The sequence below is a fragment of the Colias philodice genome, chromosome 1 (genome assembly GCF_061535455.1).
Source record: "Colias philodice isolate Cphi_HAF_F1 chromosome 1, ilColPhil1 Martin Lab GWU primary, whole genome shotgun sequence".
Taxonomy (NCBI): domain Eukaryota; kingdom Metazoa; phylum Arthropoda; class Insecta; order Lepidoptera; family Pieridae; genus Colias; species Colias philodice.
The window spans coordinates 2,269,292-2,289,885 of NC_143086.1; the positions used below are offsets into that span (position 1 = coordinate 2,269,292).

Sequence of the window (20,594 nt, forward strand, 5' to 3'; positions counted from 1 at the left end):
GTAATCGGCTTCGGTTAGATTCACCAGGACCAACTTCAGGAGTAGACCACCAGCTCCCTGGTGGAACAGCATCTGTGAACAATCTATTATTAAATCTTATGAAGCATTGAAATTGTAAAAAAATGATCCAACCATTAGTAATTACATTAACTATAAAAAATTATATGTTTTAAAAAAAGGACTATCAAGGAGCAAAAAAGAATTAACAGGAATAATTTCTGTAACAGTTTCAATAGAAATACTCCCGTCAGTCAAATCTGGATTGTGTTTAAAAGATTTAAGAATATCAGAATTAGTAAGTCATATAAAGATGGATTTATACAACCACTACTGGATAGACTATCAGATAGCACCAATTTGACTGACCGGGTTCAATTAGACAATCATTTTAATAATAATAATGAAAATCCGCAATCACGGTTTTTGTTGGATCCTTTTTCATGGTCTGAATTCTTAATGAGTTTACAATCTAGGAGAAATCCTCGTTTAGATGATTTTCCATATTTATTGATTAAACATCTACCTGAATTAATACAAAATTTATTTTTGAATGTTCTTAACCCTTAATTACTCGCGTCCATTTAGTTACACTTACGCTCACGTGGGGTATATTTAACCCCAATTTTAAAGGTACAATAAAACATATTTTTAATGACATACTTTTATTTTTATTATAAAAATTAGAAAGAGACAACATTGTTCTAAATTATAATAATATCTTTAATCAATATAAATATAATAAACTTTTAAAGATGAAACTTTAAATTTAGGACCTTTTTATTCAATATATTTATCACATATCATAGTGGAATGGTCGTGACAAACTTGCTGGTGGAATTTGGCACAGATAAATCTTTTTTTTTATCCTTTGACCTTGGACAGATATGACACCTTTTATAAGTTGTCGACCTCTGGAAGTGGGGCTAGGATCCTGAACTTGAGTATTTTTTTAGCCGTTTTCGTATGGCCCTAGGCAGTGTGGTAAATATAACCATAGGCCATCTTTTTGTTCTTCTGCCGACGTTATAGTTAGCACACATTTGGTTGAGTTGTGGTCACTCTGGATCACGTCCTCGTCTACCTCATCTTCATCGGAACTATCTATGATGCTTTCTTCGTCGTCTTCCAAACGCTCAACAATCTGGTAGTCAGAAAGACGCTTACTTGCCATTTTAGGCGTTCTTACCTAAAACAAATAAACATAAAACAAAGATAAGTAAAAAAACGAACCATTTAGTATATGTACTGCACATTATAAAATAAAAATACACATACTCACTCGTCCAAAAAAGTTGCACGAATGCTCGCGTGGGGCAATATATACCCCAGACACGATCTCCTGGCACAACCACATGACATGGAGCGGCGCTCGCGAGTGATTCACGGCAGGGGAAGGTATTTAGGCAGCTACTAAGAAAGGCACGCAGGTAGCTTTAAAAATGGCGGAGATACGACGCTTCAAATACGCCGTGGGGTTAGATATACCCCACGCGAGTAATTAAGGGTTAATAATCTTTGGCATAAAAAGTTAACACCAAGTTCATGGAAAACTCAATGTGTTCTACCTATACTTAAACAAGATAAACCACCTGAACAGGCTTGTTCCTATCGTCCAATTTCACTGTCATCATGTCTTGGAAAGATATTTGAAAACATGGTGAAAACTCGCCTTGATTGGTATGCAGAATCAAACAGTGTTATTCTTTATGTTCAATATGGATTCCGCAGAGGACGAAGTTGTGCTGACAGTTTCGTTTCTCTTATAAGTGATCTGAAAAATGCAAAAGACAAGAGATTACACACAGTTTGTATATTTCTTGATGTGCAAGGTGCATTTGATAATGTAGATCCTGGCATACTGGTGAAGGTTTTAAGCAATGCAGGTGTACCTGGACAATTGTGTAAATGGATTCATGATTTTCTTAATAATAGAATATTATATGTTAAGCATAACAACATTTACATGGACCCAGAGCTGTGTCAAAGGGTACTATGCAGGGTACAATTTTATTGTCTTTATTATATAATTTATATACTTGTGAGATAGCAAATATGTAAATACTAAAAATGTAAATATACTTCAGTTTGCAGATGATTTAGCATTGTACAGTTCAGATGTGATTTAACCATAGCCATTAGTAATGTTAACATTGCTTTAAGGCAATTGAGTAACTACTATCAGCACTGATTAAATTTAAAAATAAATGCTGCTAAAAGTAGTGTAATGCTATTTGGTAAGGATTCATCACTAATCAATGTTGTTTTTTAATGGTGATATTATTCCAAGAGTATTGTCCCACAAATTCTTGGGTATAATACTTGATCACAAGCTTTCTTAAAAAGAACATTAAACATATAATATCTAGAAATGCATTAAATGGTGTTAACATTTTGAGATGTCTAGCAGGTGTCGCATGGGGTGCTGATCCCAAAATACTTTCCCAAAATTTTTTAAAAATCCATAGCCAGGAGTAATTTTGATTATAGTTCTTTGGCATATTTAAATAGCACTCACTCATAAACTGGATATAATACAGAACAAAGCCTTGAAGATCATATCAGGGGCAATGTGTTCTACTCCCATAAGGGCCATGGAAGTTGAAACAAATATTATGCCTCTGTTATTGAGACCAATCAAACTTGCGAAAAGATATTGCTTAAAACTACTATCATCAAAAAAACTTCTTATTATAAATAAAATCACCTCACCTCATTTAATTAGCAGATGGTCCTAGCTGGCTAAAATGTATATGTCCAACTTTGTGCCATATTTTCCTGGAAATAAAATCTCAATGTTCAAATGTCAAAAAACAATCTCGCTGGTCATGTTACACTCATTCATTTAATAGTATTATACATCCAATCTCAATTTTATCTAGGACAATTGATAACAATTCTGATTTTCTAGCATTCTTAGAAGAGAACCAAAACTATTATACAGTCTACACTGATGGTAGTAAAAGTACAGATTATGTGAGAAGGGCAGTGCATGATCCCCAAAGGAATAGAACCTACTGCTCAAAGCTTTGTTCTACATCAACAGTGCTCTATTTATACAGCAGAGACATATGCAGTTTTTGAAGCTTTAAAATTGATTAGTTGTGTAAATAACTGTACATATTTTCTTATCTTATCAGATTCTTTAAGTCTTATAAATAGTCTAAAACTGATGAATCTTACTTTTAAAACGGCTAATTATATTATCTATTTTATTAAGGATTTTGTATGGCAGTTGCATAATAAAGGAGCTACAGCTGCGTTTATGTGGGCTCCCTCACATAAAGGTATTTTGGGCAACGAAATAGTGGACAAAACTGCTTCAAAACTGCTTTATTGACGTCAGAAATGTGATACATGTTCCTATGACTGATTATTATTGCGATGTAAATGTCTCGTTAAATAGTACGTGGTTAGAATTCTGGAAGGAGGATCAGAAATTTAAAGGAAAATGGTATGGAAATATTCAAGAAGATTTACAGAGAAGACCTTGGTATGATGAGCTGGATGTAGCTAGTCGTGAGTTTATCACCACAATCAACAGATTAAGATTTGGCCACAATAAACCACCCGCACACCTTGCAAGACTGAACATAATTAATAGCAATCTAAGCACTTAATTTCTGTAATGAACTAATGAGAAGATCGGCGATATGAATTTATTATGAACCATCAACCTTATTATTTTCTTTGTTTTCATAATCTTCAACAGTCAACTGTCAAAACCATGCCAAACAGTAATCAGGCCGAATACTCTGAACACAGATAATTATATTATAAAGTATAGGTAAATCGATGAATTTTGTGACTGCTTGAACCAAAAACGAATCACACTGGCGAATTTTTATATGGATAAATACAATTTGTACACTTAATTAAATGTTTATTTAGTTATCTCATTTCATTTCGTGTTCACAGTTTAGCCATGACTATCATCGTAATTCTTTTTCTTCTTCTTTTTTTTTTCAAATGGCAACTCCTGATTCACGTCTACCCTCTTCAAGAGTATTTTTTTAAACACGATAATCTCATTTAATTGTTAAATCAAACAAAACTCTATTATGTGTTCCGTTTGACGTCCGTAGTCCATTATGAGAGTACATCGCCTTTTTCCCCGTGAAGTCGCTAGATGGTGCTAGTTTTAAGCCCGTCACGTGGTACCGCCGCCAGCGCCGCGAGTGGTGGGGGACAAAACTCACCACAGTCCCAGCAAGCCACCAGAAATATTCTCATTGTTGCGTCGTTTTTCAAACCGTACGCAAGTCGTTAGATTATAATATGTAATTTTAAAATACTGTATTTTAAATTACATATATACATAATTTAAATTTAAATAATAATTTTATACGAACTTTCGAGATTGAAGTAGAAAGTTCAGTTTTTTCTTTTTAAATAGTTTTTATTTAAGTCCGTTACGTTTCATAGTGAAATGAATATTCAAGTGTTACCTGCGTTATCGTTATTTCAAACGAATAACGAAAATCGGATTTATTTGAAGTATAAATCTGCAACCACGAGCGTGGCATCGCGACCATAAGTCTATAGCGCAGGCCAAGGGCCTACTGAATCGTGTCGAGCGTCTTAACAGCGCGTTTTCTACGTGTTTCGAGCTGAGTTCTTCTTGTTCGGGGTCCAGCGACGACGAGGAGCCGCCGCAGCGTGTATGGCGCCGCCAGCGCGCGTTCAGCCGCTCGTGTGCAGGTTTGAGATTTTGTCTCAACACGGTGAGTCATGTTATTAATACATTATACGTGATTTACGATGATTTCAATAAAAATCTTTCAACGTTCATGGTTATTACTGGATGTTACGCGTTAGATAACCTATTTTCACAAATATCGGTTTTAAGATAGTATATTAATTGCCGAAAGCAGATTCGAAACGTGTTTCGATCCTTTGATTTTATTCCTCCTTGAATCGTATTCGCTACGCGGACATTCTAAATGTTTGTGAATTGTGCCTTCCTTTTCCGAATTGAGGGTAAATATCAAAAACGAATTCTTAATCTCGTTGGATTAGAAAATTCATCCGATACGAGTCGAATCAAGTAGAATGTAGTAGCCTATATCTTGTAAGCACAATAGAAATAGGTAAATTATTACGAATTCTTACAAATTTATTAATAATTTTTGCCTGACGCATTAAATTAGTCCGCGACTCTGTGCCTAATTAGTGCTAAATTTAAATGCGACTTCTATTCTCTATACAAATAAACTTAAGAATTAATAGAGATGCTTTGAAGGGGATTATTGATAAGTTTAAAGTCATATAAAATTCCTCCCGCTGTGGAAAGAATTTTTAACTTACTAACATGATTAGTAGCATATGCAGATAGGCAGATTTGATAAGTTGGTTTAAAACTCGTCACAATCAGTTTTTACCAGTACATTCAATAACCGTTAAGATCGACTTTTTAAGTCGTTTCAAATCATTTCATGAATACAAAAGGAAACACCAAAAGAATAAAAAAGGGGGGGGGGGGGAGATTTTCAACAAATAAAAGCTCAAATTAATCTCGTCACCCTCAATTACCATGTAATTCGAAAACCAGCCATAGTTTTCACTTAAGAAGTAATAATACTTATTTATTCTTTAACTCTCACATCATACTTTATGTCTTTGAAGATTCAAGTCACTATTGAAAATCAGGGGTTCGTCAAACGAACACCATGACTATTGTTAATCACCCCTTTTCATAATTAAGAAAAGCAAGTTCTGCAAATACAGAGTAATTTTCAATTTCACACCCACTGTTAACTGTGACATGACATACTCAACAAAAAATTTTGTATTTGCGAGGCTATCGACTACCCGTACGTATCGACGCCTCCTATATCCTTGTATCACTATTGTATACTATATCGATATTATAATTACTATAAATACATCATAAACGAAGGTCAATTAGGTACTTAAGATAACGTATCAGCCCTTCGGGCTAGCGTCAGCTCAAAGAATGTTTGCAACAGTCACAAACTGAACTGCTGAAGAACCAAGGGACTGTGGCCTTTACTTGGTAATTTACATGGGCAATGATTTGCGTTCACCAGAACAGCATGTACACCACATTGAAACGAAATGAAATGAAATGAAATGATTTATTTTGCAAGAAATGTGAAAAATTTACATATGTTATATTGTTTCATTATTCCGCACAATTCGTCAATTGATTGGCTTGCAGAGACTTTGGAATTGCAATTCAACTCAATTCAATTCGAAATAAAGTTCGTCTCTAACCTACTTTGGAATATCAATCCGATAGAATCTATTCTGACACCCGAGCGTTGCTAAGATTTTCTACGAATGGTTTGGAGCACGGAAGCAAATTTGAAATTGGCGATGGAAATTAAATTGAAAGTGTCAGTGCCTAAAAACAGGCTTAATAGCAGGCAGTTGGTCCCTCAAGCAGGCATACCACCTCTTAGGGTTTCTCAACTTTGCAACCTTCATCACCCTCCGGGGAAGGATGCAGTGCCGCATGCTATAGCGCCAAGGGAACGCCTCTCGGGGCTTATTACCTTTGCAACCTTCATCACCCTCCGGGGAAGGATGCACTGGCGCACGCTGCAGCGCTACAGAAACGCCTCACAGGCTTATCACTTTTGCAACCTCTATCACCCTCCGGGTAAGGATGCACTGGAACACGCTGCAGCGCTACAGGAACGCCCCACGGGCTTATTATTTTTGCAACCTCCATCACCCTCCGGGGATGGATGCAGTGGCGCAGCACGCTGCAGCGGTACAGGAACGCCTCTCAGGCCTTTTATTTTGAAACCTTCATCACCCTCCGGGGATGGAAGCACTTACGCACGCTGCAGCGCCACAGGAACGCCTATCAAGGTTTGACATCGTTGCAAGTTTTATTACCCTCCGGGGAAGGATGTACTGACACACGCCACAGCGCTTCAGGAACGCCTCTTTGGGCTAATCAACTTTGAAACCTTTGTCTCCCTCCGGGGAAGAATGAACTGCCGCTCTTGTTAAAGATCTAGTTCAAAAACATCTTTTAAAAGCAAGTAAGTGAAAAAAAAAAAAAACAAGTATAATATCTACCAGCCGTACCTAATTCACAGGATAGTCTTGGCAGTGAATGAAAGGACCTTGGACCCAGTGCCATTGAAATGTTTGCAGTAATAGCTTTCCTAATCTTGACTGTCGAGGTAGTAAAAAATTTCATTCAAAGGCAGAACGAAATCTCTTTGACAAGAGTTATTAGTTTGAACGTTTGAACACTTCACAACCTTCTAGGGCTGTACAGCTAGGAAGTCGAATTCTCGCGCAATTGCACCGGCTCCTACTACAACGTGCTCGAACAGTCGACACAAACATTTCCATTCAGAGGGGAATTCTACAAATAAATTTTAATCACAGCTCAAACAGCTTACGTTATTTCAAGTAAGACAGTCTTAAACAACCGGCTCTATTGCCTCGAGTTCATTATAATAGTACCCAAGTGGAAGAAACCCTCTTTGCACCCAGACCCCAAGAGGCGTGCTACTATCAGGATAAGTCCTCTTAATCGTTCACTGACAAACACGCACAGGTTCAGCTCCAACGCAAATACAGAACCTACAGCTGAAAGTATGACTCATTTTGAATAGGTCAACCTGTTGTACACCTTGATGGACAGCTTAAAAAAAATAAACATACATAGACTGCTGGTGGCCACTGACCAGGCTATAAAAGGATGCTAAATACTTAGCTAAATTATGTATAACTGACGGTTTAGTACACTATTCTTATACATAAAATCAGTCGGTTTGTATTAAAATAAAATTATATTAAAATTTCATCTGATCATTTAAGCAAACATTACCTTAGGGTATTTCCTTAGCTAGAACAAATCTTTCAAAATTACAAATCCGGAAGGCAAGGAAGGTTATTCAAAAACTCTTATCGAGATATTTTTAAAATAAATCAGCATAATAAAAAAATAATTATTTAACTTTGTGATTTATAAAATTAATAAAAAATTGTTTGCATTTATTAACGCGCCGCTACTATACTGTTATTAGCTTTTGGACGTGTTCTCTATTTATTCCTGTTTACATTGCAATTCGAAACAATGGGTCGAGAGTGAAGACGCGTTTACCTCGCATTCTGCAAGTTAGCTAAATTATTGTCACATATTATGTAAATATGAATCCAGTTTCAAGCGCATTTTCCAATCCATAAGAGGTTCTCTGACTAATCTGTTTATTACTACACAGCATCCGGTGAGACCAGCTACAGTGGCTATCATAGGTGGCAGGGTAAAGTGAGCTCTTTTAGAGTCAAGTTTGAAATCTGGGTAATGTTACATAGTTATAGTAGCATCATCAATCTGTTTGGAGAAATATCTAGTTATATCTAGATATGTTTATAAACATTATTATTTACTTACAAATTTTTAAAGAATATAATAAATTCGATCACAAGGTGGGATTCGAACCCCCGTCTTTCCGCCACAGGGTGGAATTATTATTATATTATTGTCGTAGTGTATCTAATACTAATCAAAATAGAAGTCATTAGTAATCACAATCGAGATTTTTCAGCCTACTCAGGTTTATGTGCATATTATACTGATTAAAATGTTGACAAGATATACTTGTAGTATATTTATGGATGTATTTTATGCATGGTATTGAGACAAATTTTCAATAATTATCAAAGTCATGATTTTATACATTATATACTTTGTTTATAGGATGTATATAAGCTTTTTGGGGCATTACTCTATCACATTGTTGCATCTTATTTATCAAGCCACCAGGAGATATCAAACAACTCTCTCATAATGGACTACGGACGTCAAACGGAACACATAATATATAAATTTTACCTTAAAATAAAATTTGTATTATGTTTCCTAAGACGTCCGTAGTCCAGATAAGGTCTTCCTGGTGTTATTTTTGCACCATTCATTCCGTATCATTTATGAGACGAACAATGAGAATATTTCTGGTGGCTTGCTGGGACTGTGGTGAGTTTTGTCCCCCACCACTCGCGGCGCTGGCGGCGGTACCACGTGACGGGCTTAAAACTAGCACCATCTAGCGACTTCACGGGGAAAAAGGCGATGTACTCTCATAATGGACTACGGACGTCTTAGGAAACATAATACAAATTTTATTTTAAGGTAAAATTTATATATTAATTAAATATGTCGCGCTCAAGTAATGAAGAATATTCTGAGGAGGAACCAAGTAAGTTGAGACAATATTTATTTTATCAAAATAGAAGCCTGTACTTAGCTATTAGTATTTTTTAACCTCTTATGGCTAATTTTGCTGGAGATAATGATGATGAACCGCTGCCCTACCTCAAATTCGACTAGATACGGCCCTGTGATGAAGTCCACTTCTATGAGGGATATCATGTGCAAAAGATACTTGTAGTTTATGTTTGCTCATAAACTATTCTTTATAATATATAAACTAGCTACACGCCCCGGCTTCGCACGGGTGCAATGGCGGCCGGCCGGTACCGCCGCAAACGCTACGCCCCGCAATTTTTAAAGTAAATGACAAAAAAAAGTTATTGTGGGTTATCCATAAGAGATAGACATAATATTATATTATACCATCACGGACTTTTCTGTTGACTTTTTCAATACTTAGTACATTATTTTGATAAAACTCGTAGGGTTCAGCCTGCGTTTGCAATGTAGGTAAGAGGAAAAAATGTAATTATTTACGGCATCACATTAGAAACCTCAAAAAAAACAGTACTTCTCCACTATTTAATTTAATTATTATACATATACACCTTCCTCTTGAATCACTCTATCTATTAAAAAAACCGCATCAAAATCCGTTGCGTAGTTTCAAAGATTTAAGCGTACAAAGGGACATAGGGACAGAGAAAGCGACTTTGTTTTATACTATACGTAGTGATTCCAATGCGATCGGAAAAATAAAAAAAAGGTATAATAACTAAATCATTGTTCATTTACTTTCAGGGTTATCTCCCACATCAGAATCGCGAGAGCGACGCAGCAGTACTGACTCGAGTGAATCTTTACCAGAGCTAAATATTGAAGTGGTACCTAAAAGAAAAGATGACGATGACCCAGAAGAGTTTTATCAGGAGTTAGAGAAAAAAATGAAGGAAATTATAGCGGCAGATCGAAGAGGGTGTGATGCCCCGAAATCTGATACTATTGACAAAGAATCAGTAGAATTAAATGCAGTAGAAAATCCCAGTAGTCCAGAGATATATGATCTCCGAAGTTTATATAATTATAATAATTTTACGGAATGGTCTTCAGGAACCAGCGGTTGCGTCGAAAATGAAGAGTTAAGCGTGATAGTGGAACAGGAAACGTCAGAAACGAATAAATCACGTAAAAAAAATCCTGATGCACGTGACATTGACCAAGAGCTTTGTGAGGACGAAATAATATCAGCACCTTGTTCCTCCTTTAGGTCTAGAACGCCATCTATTGAATTGCCTAAGCTTGGTAGCACCGAAGGTACAAAAAAACACATAAGTATTTGAAAGCCATAGTCTAAATATTTACGTTAATTGTATGTCTACAATCTACATTTGGTATTTACGGCCTCTGTGTATTAGTATCAATTAATAATACAGTAAAGTCAGGTTATAAAATTAGGCAAACCCCAGTAGATATTTTTAAAGCATTATTATCACGAAGTTAATAATAAATTATTATAAGTATAGTAATGTTTTCTAATGCTCTGTATTTTAATCAATGATAACTTTGTTTCAGATGCAAGTGAACATAAATCTGATGGTGACTATGTACCAAAACCAGATATTATCATGAGAAAGAAACGAAGTGTCCTACGTTCTACTGACGTATCCAAATATATTAGTGAACAAGAAAATACATCCACTGGTTATCCCACTTCATTGAGTCATGCTGCTTCAGAATTATCAGTTAATTCGGAAGTTGATTCACAAAATAGTATAGAATCCTCTACCTCCCAAAATAGTATGTGTTCTACTCCGAAAATTGATATCTCGGCTAGGGGGATAAAACGAAAGCAAACTTCGAAGATATCTTCATCGACAATAAAGAAAAGCAAGACAGCTTAAACAAGCTTTTCTGACAATGATGAAAATGAATGAATATTTGAAATAACTTTTTTGTTGGCAAACCTATTGTATACAATTTGTGTACGTGTAATGATCACGTGTGTTCTTAATTATTAATATTTGATGTCGATCATGTTAATAGATTTCTATTGCGTATAGATTATGTATGACATGATATAAATCGTGTGTGCCTTAAAAATCTTATAACAAGAGTATATTATATCCTTAAGATATATGCTTTTATCATCTTTTAAAAATGTTAAATGTTAATCATATTTTAATTGTAGGTAGTTAGTTACCTATACAAATTTGTATAATAATAACGTAATTATAAAAAATCATATCACCCATACCATACCTACATCCAATTTTTAATTAAAAATCAATAAAGTAAACAATAAATAAAGTATATCGTTCTTTATTTGATCTAAGTTTACCTGACCGGAACAAAATGTGCTTTTTCAAATGTGTAACAACTAACAACTGAAATAATCCGAGTTTCAATTCATAATTAGTAATGTATATCGTATACCCTTGTATACCAATATACTATTTATAATATATACCTATGTATTTTGTAATATTATAATTAATCTGAGAGTGTTTGTTTGTTTGTTTGAACGCGCTAATTTCAGGAACAACTGGTCCGATTTGAAAAATTTTTTCAGTGTTAAATAGCCCATTTATCGAGGAAGGCTATTATAATTTATATCATCACGCTAAGACCGACGCGACGCGACAGTAGCGGAGTAAAACCGCGGGGCACAGCTTCTTTATTAAATATAATCTCTTCACTAAAATCAGAATTGAATAATAAGCAAATTGAGTGGTAGGTAAGTAATTGATGATTATATATAGAGGAAAAAGATTATTATTAGTAACGTGATATTTCCAATATAATATTTGTTTAAACAATAGTTAAAAAAGAGTGTAATACGATTTGTTCCACATTTGTTCATAATAATTATTAATGTGACTACTGACTCTGAATTTGTCGCTATTATTCTGCTTAAATATAAGTCTCTAGATAGGTTTATTTTATTACTTTACTTGAAATGTTAACTTTAATTTCATTATCTATACTTCTATACTAATATTATAAAGAGGTTGTAATTATGTAAGTATATGTATGTATGGTTTTCACGCATAAACTACTGGACCGATTTCAAAAATTCTTTCACCATTAGAAAGCTGCATCTTTACTGAGCAACATAGGTTCTATTGCATTTCAAAAAAATTAGAGATCCTTACCAAAAATGCAATAATGTAACCCAAGGTGTAAAAAATTCCTTAATAAAAATTCTGTCATCGCGTGCGCTGCGGAATCTAAAACTCAAACTCAAACATTGAAGATACAACAAAAAAATGTTATACGGTATTATAGAATGGATCAATAAGAAAGTCCGCGATACCATATGTCCATCTTCAGTAGGTATGTTACTACAACAACTTTTTTACGTTTTCAAAATAAATAGAAGTGGCGACAGTACCTAATCAAACCATGTTACCCATACACATATAATTATTAATCCTTATCCCATTAAATGATGTTTTATTATAGTCTGTTTCAATACCAGCAAAATACTTTTTAAATTAAAAAAATTGGATATTCGATATTCCATTCAAAAGATATAACGAATTTTTAAAAGTGTCAATCTATAGAAAAATATAGTGGCGGGAATTTGAAAAAGCGCGGTTCATAGTTTTGAAATTTAAATTAAATTAAATACAATTTCTTCATAAATAAGTGTAAATAAGTTAAAAATTAGAACATTAATATAGCGTATTCATAAAAAATGGATGGAAATGAAGGGGGGCGGCGATAACCCGCCCAAATCTAAGAAGAGACCACGACATCCAGAAGATCGAGATGTTTCAGGTACTGGCGGCGGTGGTGAGAGTGACTCCCCTTTTCTACCTTTCCGTAAACCAAACTATAAAATACTTTATCCGGACACTAACATAAACATGCAATTCAAAGTATTTGTGGAAAGTAAAAACAAAGAAGAAAGAATAGGAAATAAAAGTCCAGTCTATTTAAATCATATATTTAGTAATATTAAAGGTGTGATGGCACTGAAGTTGTGATCTTCAACCAGCACAATACCGCTAATAATTTTCTCAATCACAGCAACTTTCTGGAATGATACAATAATATGATAAATAGAAAAAAATTGGTTGCCTGTAAAGTCGGTATACGGGCGAAAGTTTTACGTGACAACGACTTTTTATGTCTGTCTCTCTCGCTCTTAGGCGGGCTAACCATGCCCGCGTGACTCTCACTCACTCTCATTGTGAGCGCATAACGTGAGCGGAGCGTAACGCAGTTTCTTGAAGTGTCACCCGGCCAAGAAGCTTATATCTAATACACTGGAGATTGCACTATGAACGTTTACTTGTCACGGGAAGGTATGACCTTGAATGACGCCTGGTTGTTTCTTCATCTCTTTCACACCAACTTGCCAAGTTAGGTGTGAAAGGGACAAAAATACAACCAGGCGTCATTCAAGGTCATACCTTCCCGTGACAAGTAAACGTTCATAGTGCAATCTCCAGTGTATTAGATATAAGCTTCTTGCACCCGGCAAACCAATTTATAAGACGTTGTCACGTCAAAAACTAGTATAATCAAATTTGTACCAACCAATTTATCAAATAAAGAATTGTTTACTAAGTAACATTGTTAAATTGTTTACAGTATACATATGAAATAATTGCAGTTAGACGATTTATGAAAAAAGTAGGACACGAGTTAGTAGGAACACAAACTATCAGTATCACATTTCTGACAAATTCCTTACTGGAGAACGTACAATATGATTTATTCTCATACAGAGTTTTTGATTATATTCCTCCTCAACAACAATGTTACAAATGGCATTCAAATGCTTTATAAATATAAATTTATAAAGAATAGAAAAAATTCGTTCACGAGGCGGGACTTTCGCGTCAGGCGGGACTCGAACCCGCATAATTTCGCGCCATTCCGGGAATGGCGCGAAATAATGCCATGAAAAGATACACAATCAAGAAACATGTTAAAAAAATTTTATATAACAAAACTGATTATTGGACTCATTATACAGAAACCTCATATTCAGTCTTCCAAGACATGATAGTCAGTGCAGAGAACCCGAAGAAATCTCATGAGGAGTTCTGTAATCGGCTTCGGTTAGATTCACCAGGACCAACTTCAGGAGTAGACCACCAGCTCCCTGGTGGAACAGCATCTGTGAACAATCTATTATTAAATCTTATGAAGCATTGAAATTGTAAAAAAATGATCCAACCATTAGTAATTACATTAACTATAAAAAATTATATGTTTTAAAAAAAGGACTATCAAGGAGCAAAAAAGAATTAACAGGAATAATTTCTGTAACAGTTTCAATAGAAATACTCCCGTCAGTCAAATCTGGATTGTGTTTAAAAGATTTAAGAATATCAGAATTAGTAAGTCATATAAAGATGGATTTATACAACCACTACTGGATAGACTATCAGATAGCACCAATTTGACTGACCGGGTTCAATTAGACAATCATTTTAATAATAATAATGAAAATCCGCAATCACGGTTTTTGTTGGATCCTTTTTCATGGTCTGAATTCTTAATGAGTTTACAATCTAGGAGAAATCCTCGTTTAGATGATTTTCCATATTTATTGATTAAACATCTACCTGAATTAATACAAAATTTATTTTTGAATGTTCTTAATAATCTTTGGCATAAAAAGTTAATACCAAGTTCATGGAAAACTCAATGTGTTCTACCTATACTTAAACAAGATAAACCACCTGAACAGGCTTGTTCCTATCGTCCAATTTCACTGTCATCATGTCTTGGAAAGATATTTGAAAACATGGTGAAAACTCGCCTTGATTGGTATGCAGAATCAAACAGTGTTATTCTTTATGTTCAATATGGATTCCGCAGAGGACGAAGTTGTGCTGACAGTTTCGTTTCTCTTATAAGTGATCTGAAAAATGCAAAAGACAAGAGATTACACACAGTTTGTATATTTCTTGATGTGCAAGGTGCATTTGATAATGTAGATCCTGGCATACTGGTGAAGGTTTTAAGCAATGCAGGTGTACCTGGACAATTGTGTAAATGGATTCATGATTTTCTTAATAATAGAATATTATATGTTAAGCATAACAACATTTACATGGACCCAGAGCTGTGTCAAAGGGTACTATGCAGGGTACAATTTTATTGTCTTTATTATATAATTTATATACTTGTGAGATAGCAAATATGTAAATACTAAAAATGTAAATATACTTCAGTTTGCAGATGATTTAGCATTGTACAGTTCAGATGTGATTTAACCATAGCCATTAGTAATGTTAACATTGCTTTAAGGCAATTGAGTAACTACTATCAGCACTGATTAAATTTAAAAATAAATGCTGCTAAAAGTAGTGTAATGCTATTTGGTAAGGATTCATCACTAATCAATGTTGTTTTTTAATGGTGATATTATTCCAAGAGTATTGTCCCACAAATTCTTGGGTATAATACTTGATCACAAGCTTTCTTAAAAAGAACATTAAACATATAATATCTAGAAATGCATTAAATGGTGTTAACATTTTGAGATGTCTAGCAGGTGTCGCATGGGGTGCTGATCCCAAAATACTTTCCCAAAATTTTTTAAAAATCCATAGCCAGGAGTCATTTTGATTATAGTTCTTTGGCATATTTAAATAGCACTCACTCATAAACTGGATATAATACAGAACAAAGCCTTGAGGATCATATCAGGGGCAATGTGTTCTACTCCCATAAGGGCCATGGAAGTTGAAACAAATATTATGCCTCTGTTATTGAGACCAATCAAACTTGCAAAAAGATATTGCTTAAAACTACTATCATCAAAAAAACTTCTTATTATAAATAAAATCACCTCACCTCATTTAATTAGCAGATGGTCCTAGCTGGCTAAAATGTATATGTCCAACTTTGTGCCATATTTTCCTGGAAATAAAATCTCAATGTTCAAATGTCAAAAAACAATCTCGCTGGTCATGTTACACTCATTCATTTAATAGTATTATACATCCAATCTCAATTTTATCTAGGACAATTGATAACAATTCTGATTTTCTAGCATTCTTAGAAGAGAACCAAAACTATTATACAGTCTACACTGATGGTAGTAAAAGTACAGATTATGTGAGAAGGGCAGTGCATGATCCCCAAAGGAATAGAACCTACTGCTCAAAGCTTTGTTCTACATCAACAGTGCTCTATTTATACAGCAGAGACATAATATGCAGTTTTTGAAGCTTTAAAATTGATTAGTTGTGTAAATAACTGTACATATTTTCTTATCTTATCAGATTCTTTAAGTCTTATAAATAGTCTAAAACTGATGAATCTTACTTTTAAAACGGCTAATTATATTATTTATTTTATTAAGGATTTTGTATGGCAGTTGCATAATAAAGGAGCTACAGCTGCGTTTATGTGGGCTCCCTCACATAAAGGTATTTTGGGCAACGAAATAGTGGACAAAACTGCTTCAAAACTGCTTTATTGGCGTCAGAAATGTGATACATGTTCCTATGACTGATTATTATTGCGATGTAAATGTCTCGTTAAATAGTACGTGGTTAGAATTCTGGAAGGAGGATCAGAAATTTAAAGGAAAATGGTATGGAAATATTCAAGAAGATTTACAGAGAAGACCTTGGTATGATGAGCTGGATGTAGCTAGTCGTGAGTTTATCACCACAATCAACAGATTAAGATTTGGCCACAATAAACCACCCGCACACCTTGCAAGACTGAACATAATTAATAGCAATCTAAGCACTTAATTTCTGTAATGAACTAATGAGAAGATCGGCATTCGGCGATATGAATTTATTATGAACCATCAACCTTATTATTTTCTTTGTTTTCATAATCTTCAACAGTCAACTGTCAAAACCATGCCAAACAGTAATCAGGCCGAATACTCTGAACACAGATAATTATATTATAAAGTATAGGTAAATCGATGAATTTTGTGACTGCTTGAACCAAAAACGAATCACACTGGCGAATTTTTATATGGATAAATACAATTTGTACACTTAATTAAATGTTTATTTAGTTATCTCATTTCATTTCGTGTTCACAGTTTAGCCATGACTATCATCGTAATTCTTTTTCTTCTTCTTTTTTTTTTCAAATGGCAACTCCTGATTCACGTCTACCCTCTTCAAGAGTATTTTTTTAAACACGATAATCTCATTTAATTGTTAAATCAAACAAAACTCTATTAATTAAATATGTCGCGCTCAAGTAATGAAGAATATTCTGAGGAGGAACCAAGTAAGTTGAGACAATATTTATTTTATCAAAATAGAAGCCTGTACTTAGCTATTAGTATTTTTTAACCTCTTATGGCTAATTTTGCTGGAGATAATGATGATGAACCGCTGCCCTACCTCAAATTCGACTAGATACGGCCCTGTGATGAAGTCCACTTCTATGAGGGATATCATGTGCAAAAGATACTTGTAGTTTATGTTTGCTCATAAACTATTCTTTATAATATATTTTAAACTAGCTACACGCCCCGGCTTCGCACGGGTGCAATGGCGGCCGGCCGGTACCGCCGCAAACGCTACGCCCCGCAATTTTTAAAGTAAATGACAAAAAAAAGTTATTGTGGGTTATCCATAAGAGATAGACATAATATTATATTATACCATCACGGACTTTTCTGTTGACTTTTTCAATACTTAGTACATTATTTTGATAAAACTCGTAGGGTTCAGCCTGCGTTTGCAATGTAGGTAAGAGGAAAAAATGTAATTATTTACGGCATCACATTAGAAACCTCAAAAAAAACAGTACTTCTCCACTATTTAATTTAATTATTATACATATACACCTTCCTCTTGAATCACTCTATCTATTAAAAAAACCGCATCAAAATCCGTTGCGTAGTTTCAAAGATTTAAGCGTACAAAGGGACATAGGGACAGAGAAAGCGACTTTGTTTTATACTATACGTAGTGATTCCAATGCGATCGGAAAAATAAAAAAAAGGTATAATAACTAAATCATTGTTCATTTACTTTCAGGGTTATCTCCCACATCAGAATCGCGAGAGCGACGCAGCAGTACTGACTCGAGTGAATCTTTACCAGAGCTAAATATTGAAGTGGTACCTAAAAGAAAAGATGACGATGACCCAGAAGAGTTTTATCAGGAGTTAGAGAAAAAAATGAAGGAAATTATAGCGGCAGATCGAAGAGGGTGTGATGCCCCGAAATCTGATACTATTGACAAAGAATCAGTAGAATTAAATGCAGTAGAAAAACCCAGTAGTCCAGAGATATATGATCTCCGAAGTTTATATAATTATAATAATTTTACGGAATGGTCTTCAGGAACCAGCGGTTGCGTCGAAAATGAAGAGTTAAGCGTGATAGTGGAACAGGAAACGTCAGAAACGAATAAATCACGTAAAAAAAATCCTGATGCACGTGACATTGACCAAGAGCTTTGTGAGGACGAAATAATATCAGCACCTTGTTCCTCCTTTAGGTCTAGAACGCCATCTATTGAATTGCCTAAGCTTGCTAGCACCGAAGGTACAAAAAAACACATATTTGAAAGCCATAGTCTAAATATTTACGTTAATTGTATGTCTACAATCTACATTTGGTACTTGCGGCCTCTGTGTATTAGTATCAATTAATAATACAGTAAAGTCAGGTTATAAAATTAGGCAAACCCCAGTAGATATTTTTAAAGCATTATTATCACGAAGTTAATAATAAATTATTATAAGTATAGTAATGTTTTCTAATGCTCTGTATTTTAATCAATGATAACTTTGTTTCAGATGCAAGTGAACATAAATCTGATGGTGACTCTGTACCAAAACCAGATATTATCATGAGAAAGAAACGAAGTGTCCTACGTTCTACTGACGTATCCAAATATATTAGTGAACAAGAAAATACATCCACTGGTTATCCCACTTCATTGAGTCATGCTGCTTCAGAATTATCAGTTAATTCGGAAGTTGATTCACAAAATAGTATAGAATCCTCTACCTCCCAAAATAGTATGTGTTCTACTCCGAAAATTGATATCTCGGCTAGGGGGATAAAACGAAAGCAAACTTCGAAGATATCTTCATCGACAATAAAGAAAAGCAAGACAGCTTAAACAAGCTTTTCTGACAATGATGAAAATGAATGAATATTTGAAATAACTTTTTTGTTGGCAAACCTATTGTATACAATTTGTGTACGTGTAATGATCACGTGTGTTCTTAATTATTAATATTTGATGTCGATCATGTTAATAGATTTCTATTGCGTATAGATTATGTATGACATGATATAAATCGTGTGTGCCTTAAAAATCTTATAACAAGAGTATATTATATCCTTAAGATATATGCTTTTATCATCTTTTAAAAATGTTAAATGTTAATCATATTTTAATTGTAGGTAGTTAGTTACCTATACAAATTTGTATAATAATAACGTAATTATAAAAAATCATATCACCCATACCATACCTACATCCAATTTTTAATTAAAAATCAATAAAGTAAACAATAAATAAAGTATATCGTTCTTTATTTGATCTAAGTTTACCTGACCGGAACAAAATGTGCGCTTTTTCAAATGTGTAACAACTAACAACTGAAATAATCCGAGTTTCAATTCATAATTAGTAATGTATATCGTATACCCTTGTATACCAATATACTATTTATAATATATACCTATGTATTTTGTAATATTATAATTAATCTGAGAGTGTTTGTTTGTTTGTTTGAACGCGCTAATTTCAGGAACAACTGGTCCGATTTGAAAAATTTTTTCAGTGTTAAATAGCCCATTTATCGAGGAAGGCTATTATAATTTATATCATCACGCTAAGACCGACGCGACGCGACAGTAGCGGAGTAAAACCGCGGGGCACAGCTTCTTTATTAAATATAATCTCTTCACTAAAATCAGAATTGAATAATAAGCAAATTGAGTGGTAGGTAAGTAATTGATGATTATATATAGAGGAAAAAGATTATTATTAGTAACGTGATATTTCCAATATAATATTTGTTTAAACAATAGTTAAAAAAGAGTGTAATACGATTTGTTCCACATTTGTTCATAATAATTATTAATGTGACTACTGACTCTGAATTTGTCGCTATTATTCTGCTTAAATATAAGTCTCTAGATAGGTTTATTTTATTACTTTACTTGAAATGTTAACTTTAATTTCATTATCTATACTTCTATACTAATATTATAAAGAGGTTGTAATTATGTAAGTATATGTATGTATGGTTTTCACGCATAAACTACTGGACCGATTTCAAAAATTCTTTCACCATTAGAAAGCTGCATCTTTACTGAGCAACATAGGTTCTATTGCATTTCAAAAAAATTAGAGATCCTTACCAAAAATGCAATAATGTAACCCAAGGTGTAAAAAATTCCTTAATAAAAAATTCTGTCATCGCGTGCGCTGCGGAATCTAAAACTCAAACTCAAACATTGAAGATACAACAAAAAAATGT

At 34.1% G+C, this 20,594-nt stretch overlaps 1 protein-coding gene and 1 long non-coding RNA gene across 4 annotated transcripts; one reads left to right on the plus strand and one right to left on the minus strand.

Moving 5' to 3' along the window:
- Nucleotides 1-13,072: 13,072 nt before the first annotated feature.
- On the minus strand, nucleotides 13,073-16,332 carry LOC149491005 (uncharacterized). Of its 3 annotated transcripts, none has more exons than XR_016315703.1 (3): nucleotides 15,959-16,332; nucleotides 14,839-15,020; nucleotides 13,073-14,281 (listed from the first exon to the last, which is right to left on the minus strand). It is a non-coding gene; the product is annotated as an uncharacterized LOC149491005 (long non-coding RNA). The 3 variants fall into 3 exon arrangements; XR_016315682.1 differs by having other exon boundaries at nucleotides 13,073-14,270; nucleotides 15,959-16,329; XR_016315689.1 differs by having other exon boundaries at nucleotides 13,073-14,270; nucleotides 14,919-15,020; nucleotides 15,959-16,324.
- A 967-nt stretch (nucleotides 16,333-17,299) lies between these two features.
- Nucleotides 17,300-19,619, plus strand: LOC149491006 (uncharacterized). The gene is made up of 3 exons (XM_089698783.1): nucleotides 17,300-17,368; nucleotides 18,127-18,639; nucleotides 18,894-19,619. Exons 1-3 carry the CDS (start codon nucleotides 17,326-17,328, stop codon nucleotides 19,220-19,222), a joined length of 885 nt encoding a protein of 294 aa, XP_089554909.1. The 5' UTR covers nucleotides 17,300-17,325; the 3' UTR covers nucleotides 19,223-19,619.
- Nucleotides 19,620-20,594: the final 975 nt, after the last annotated feature.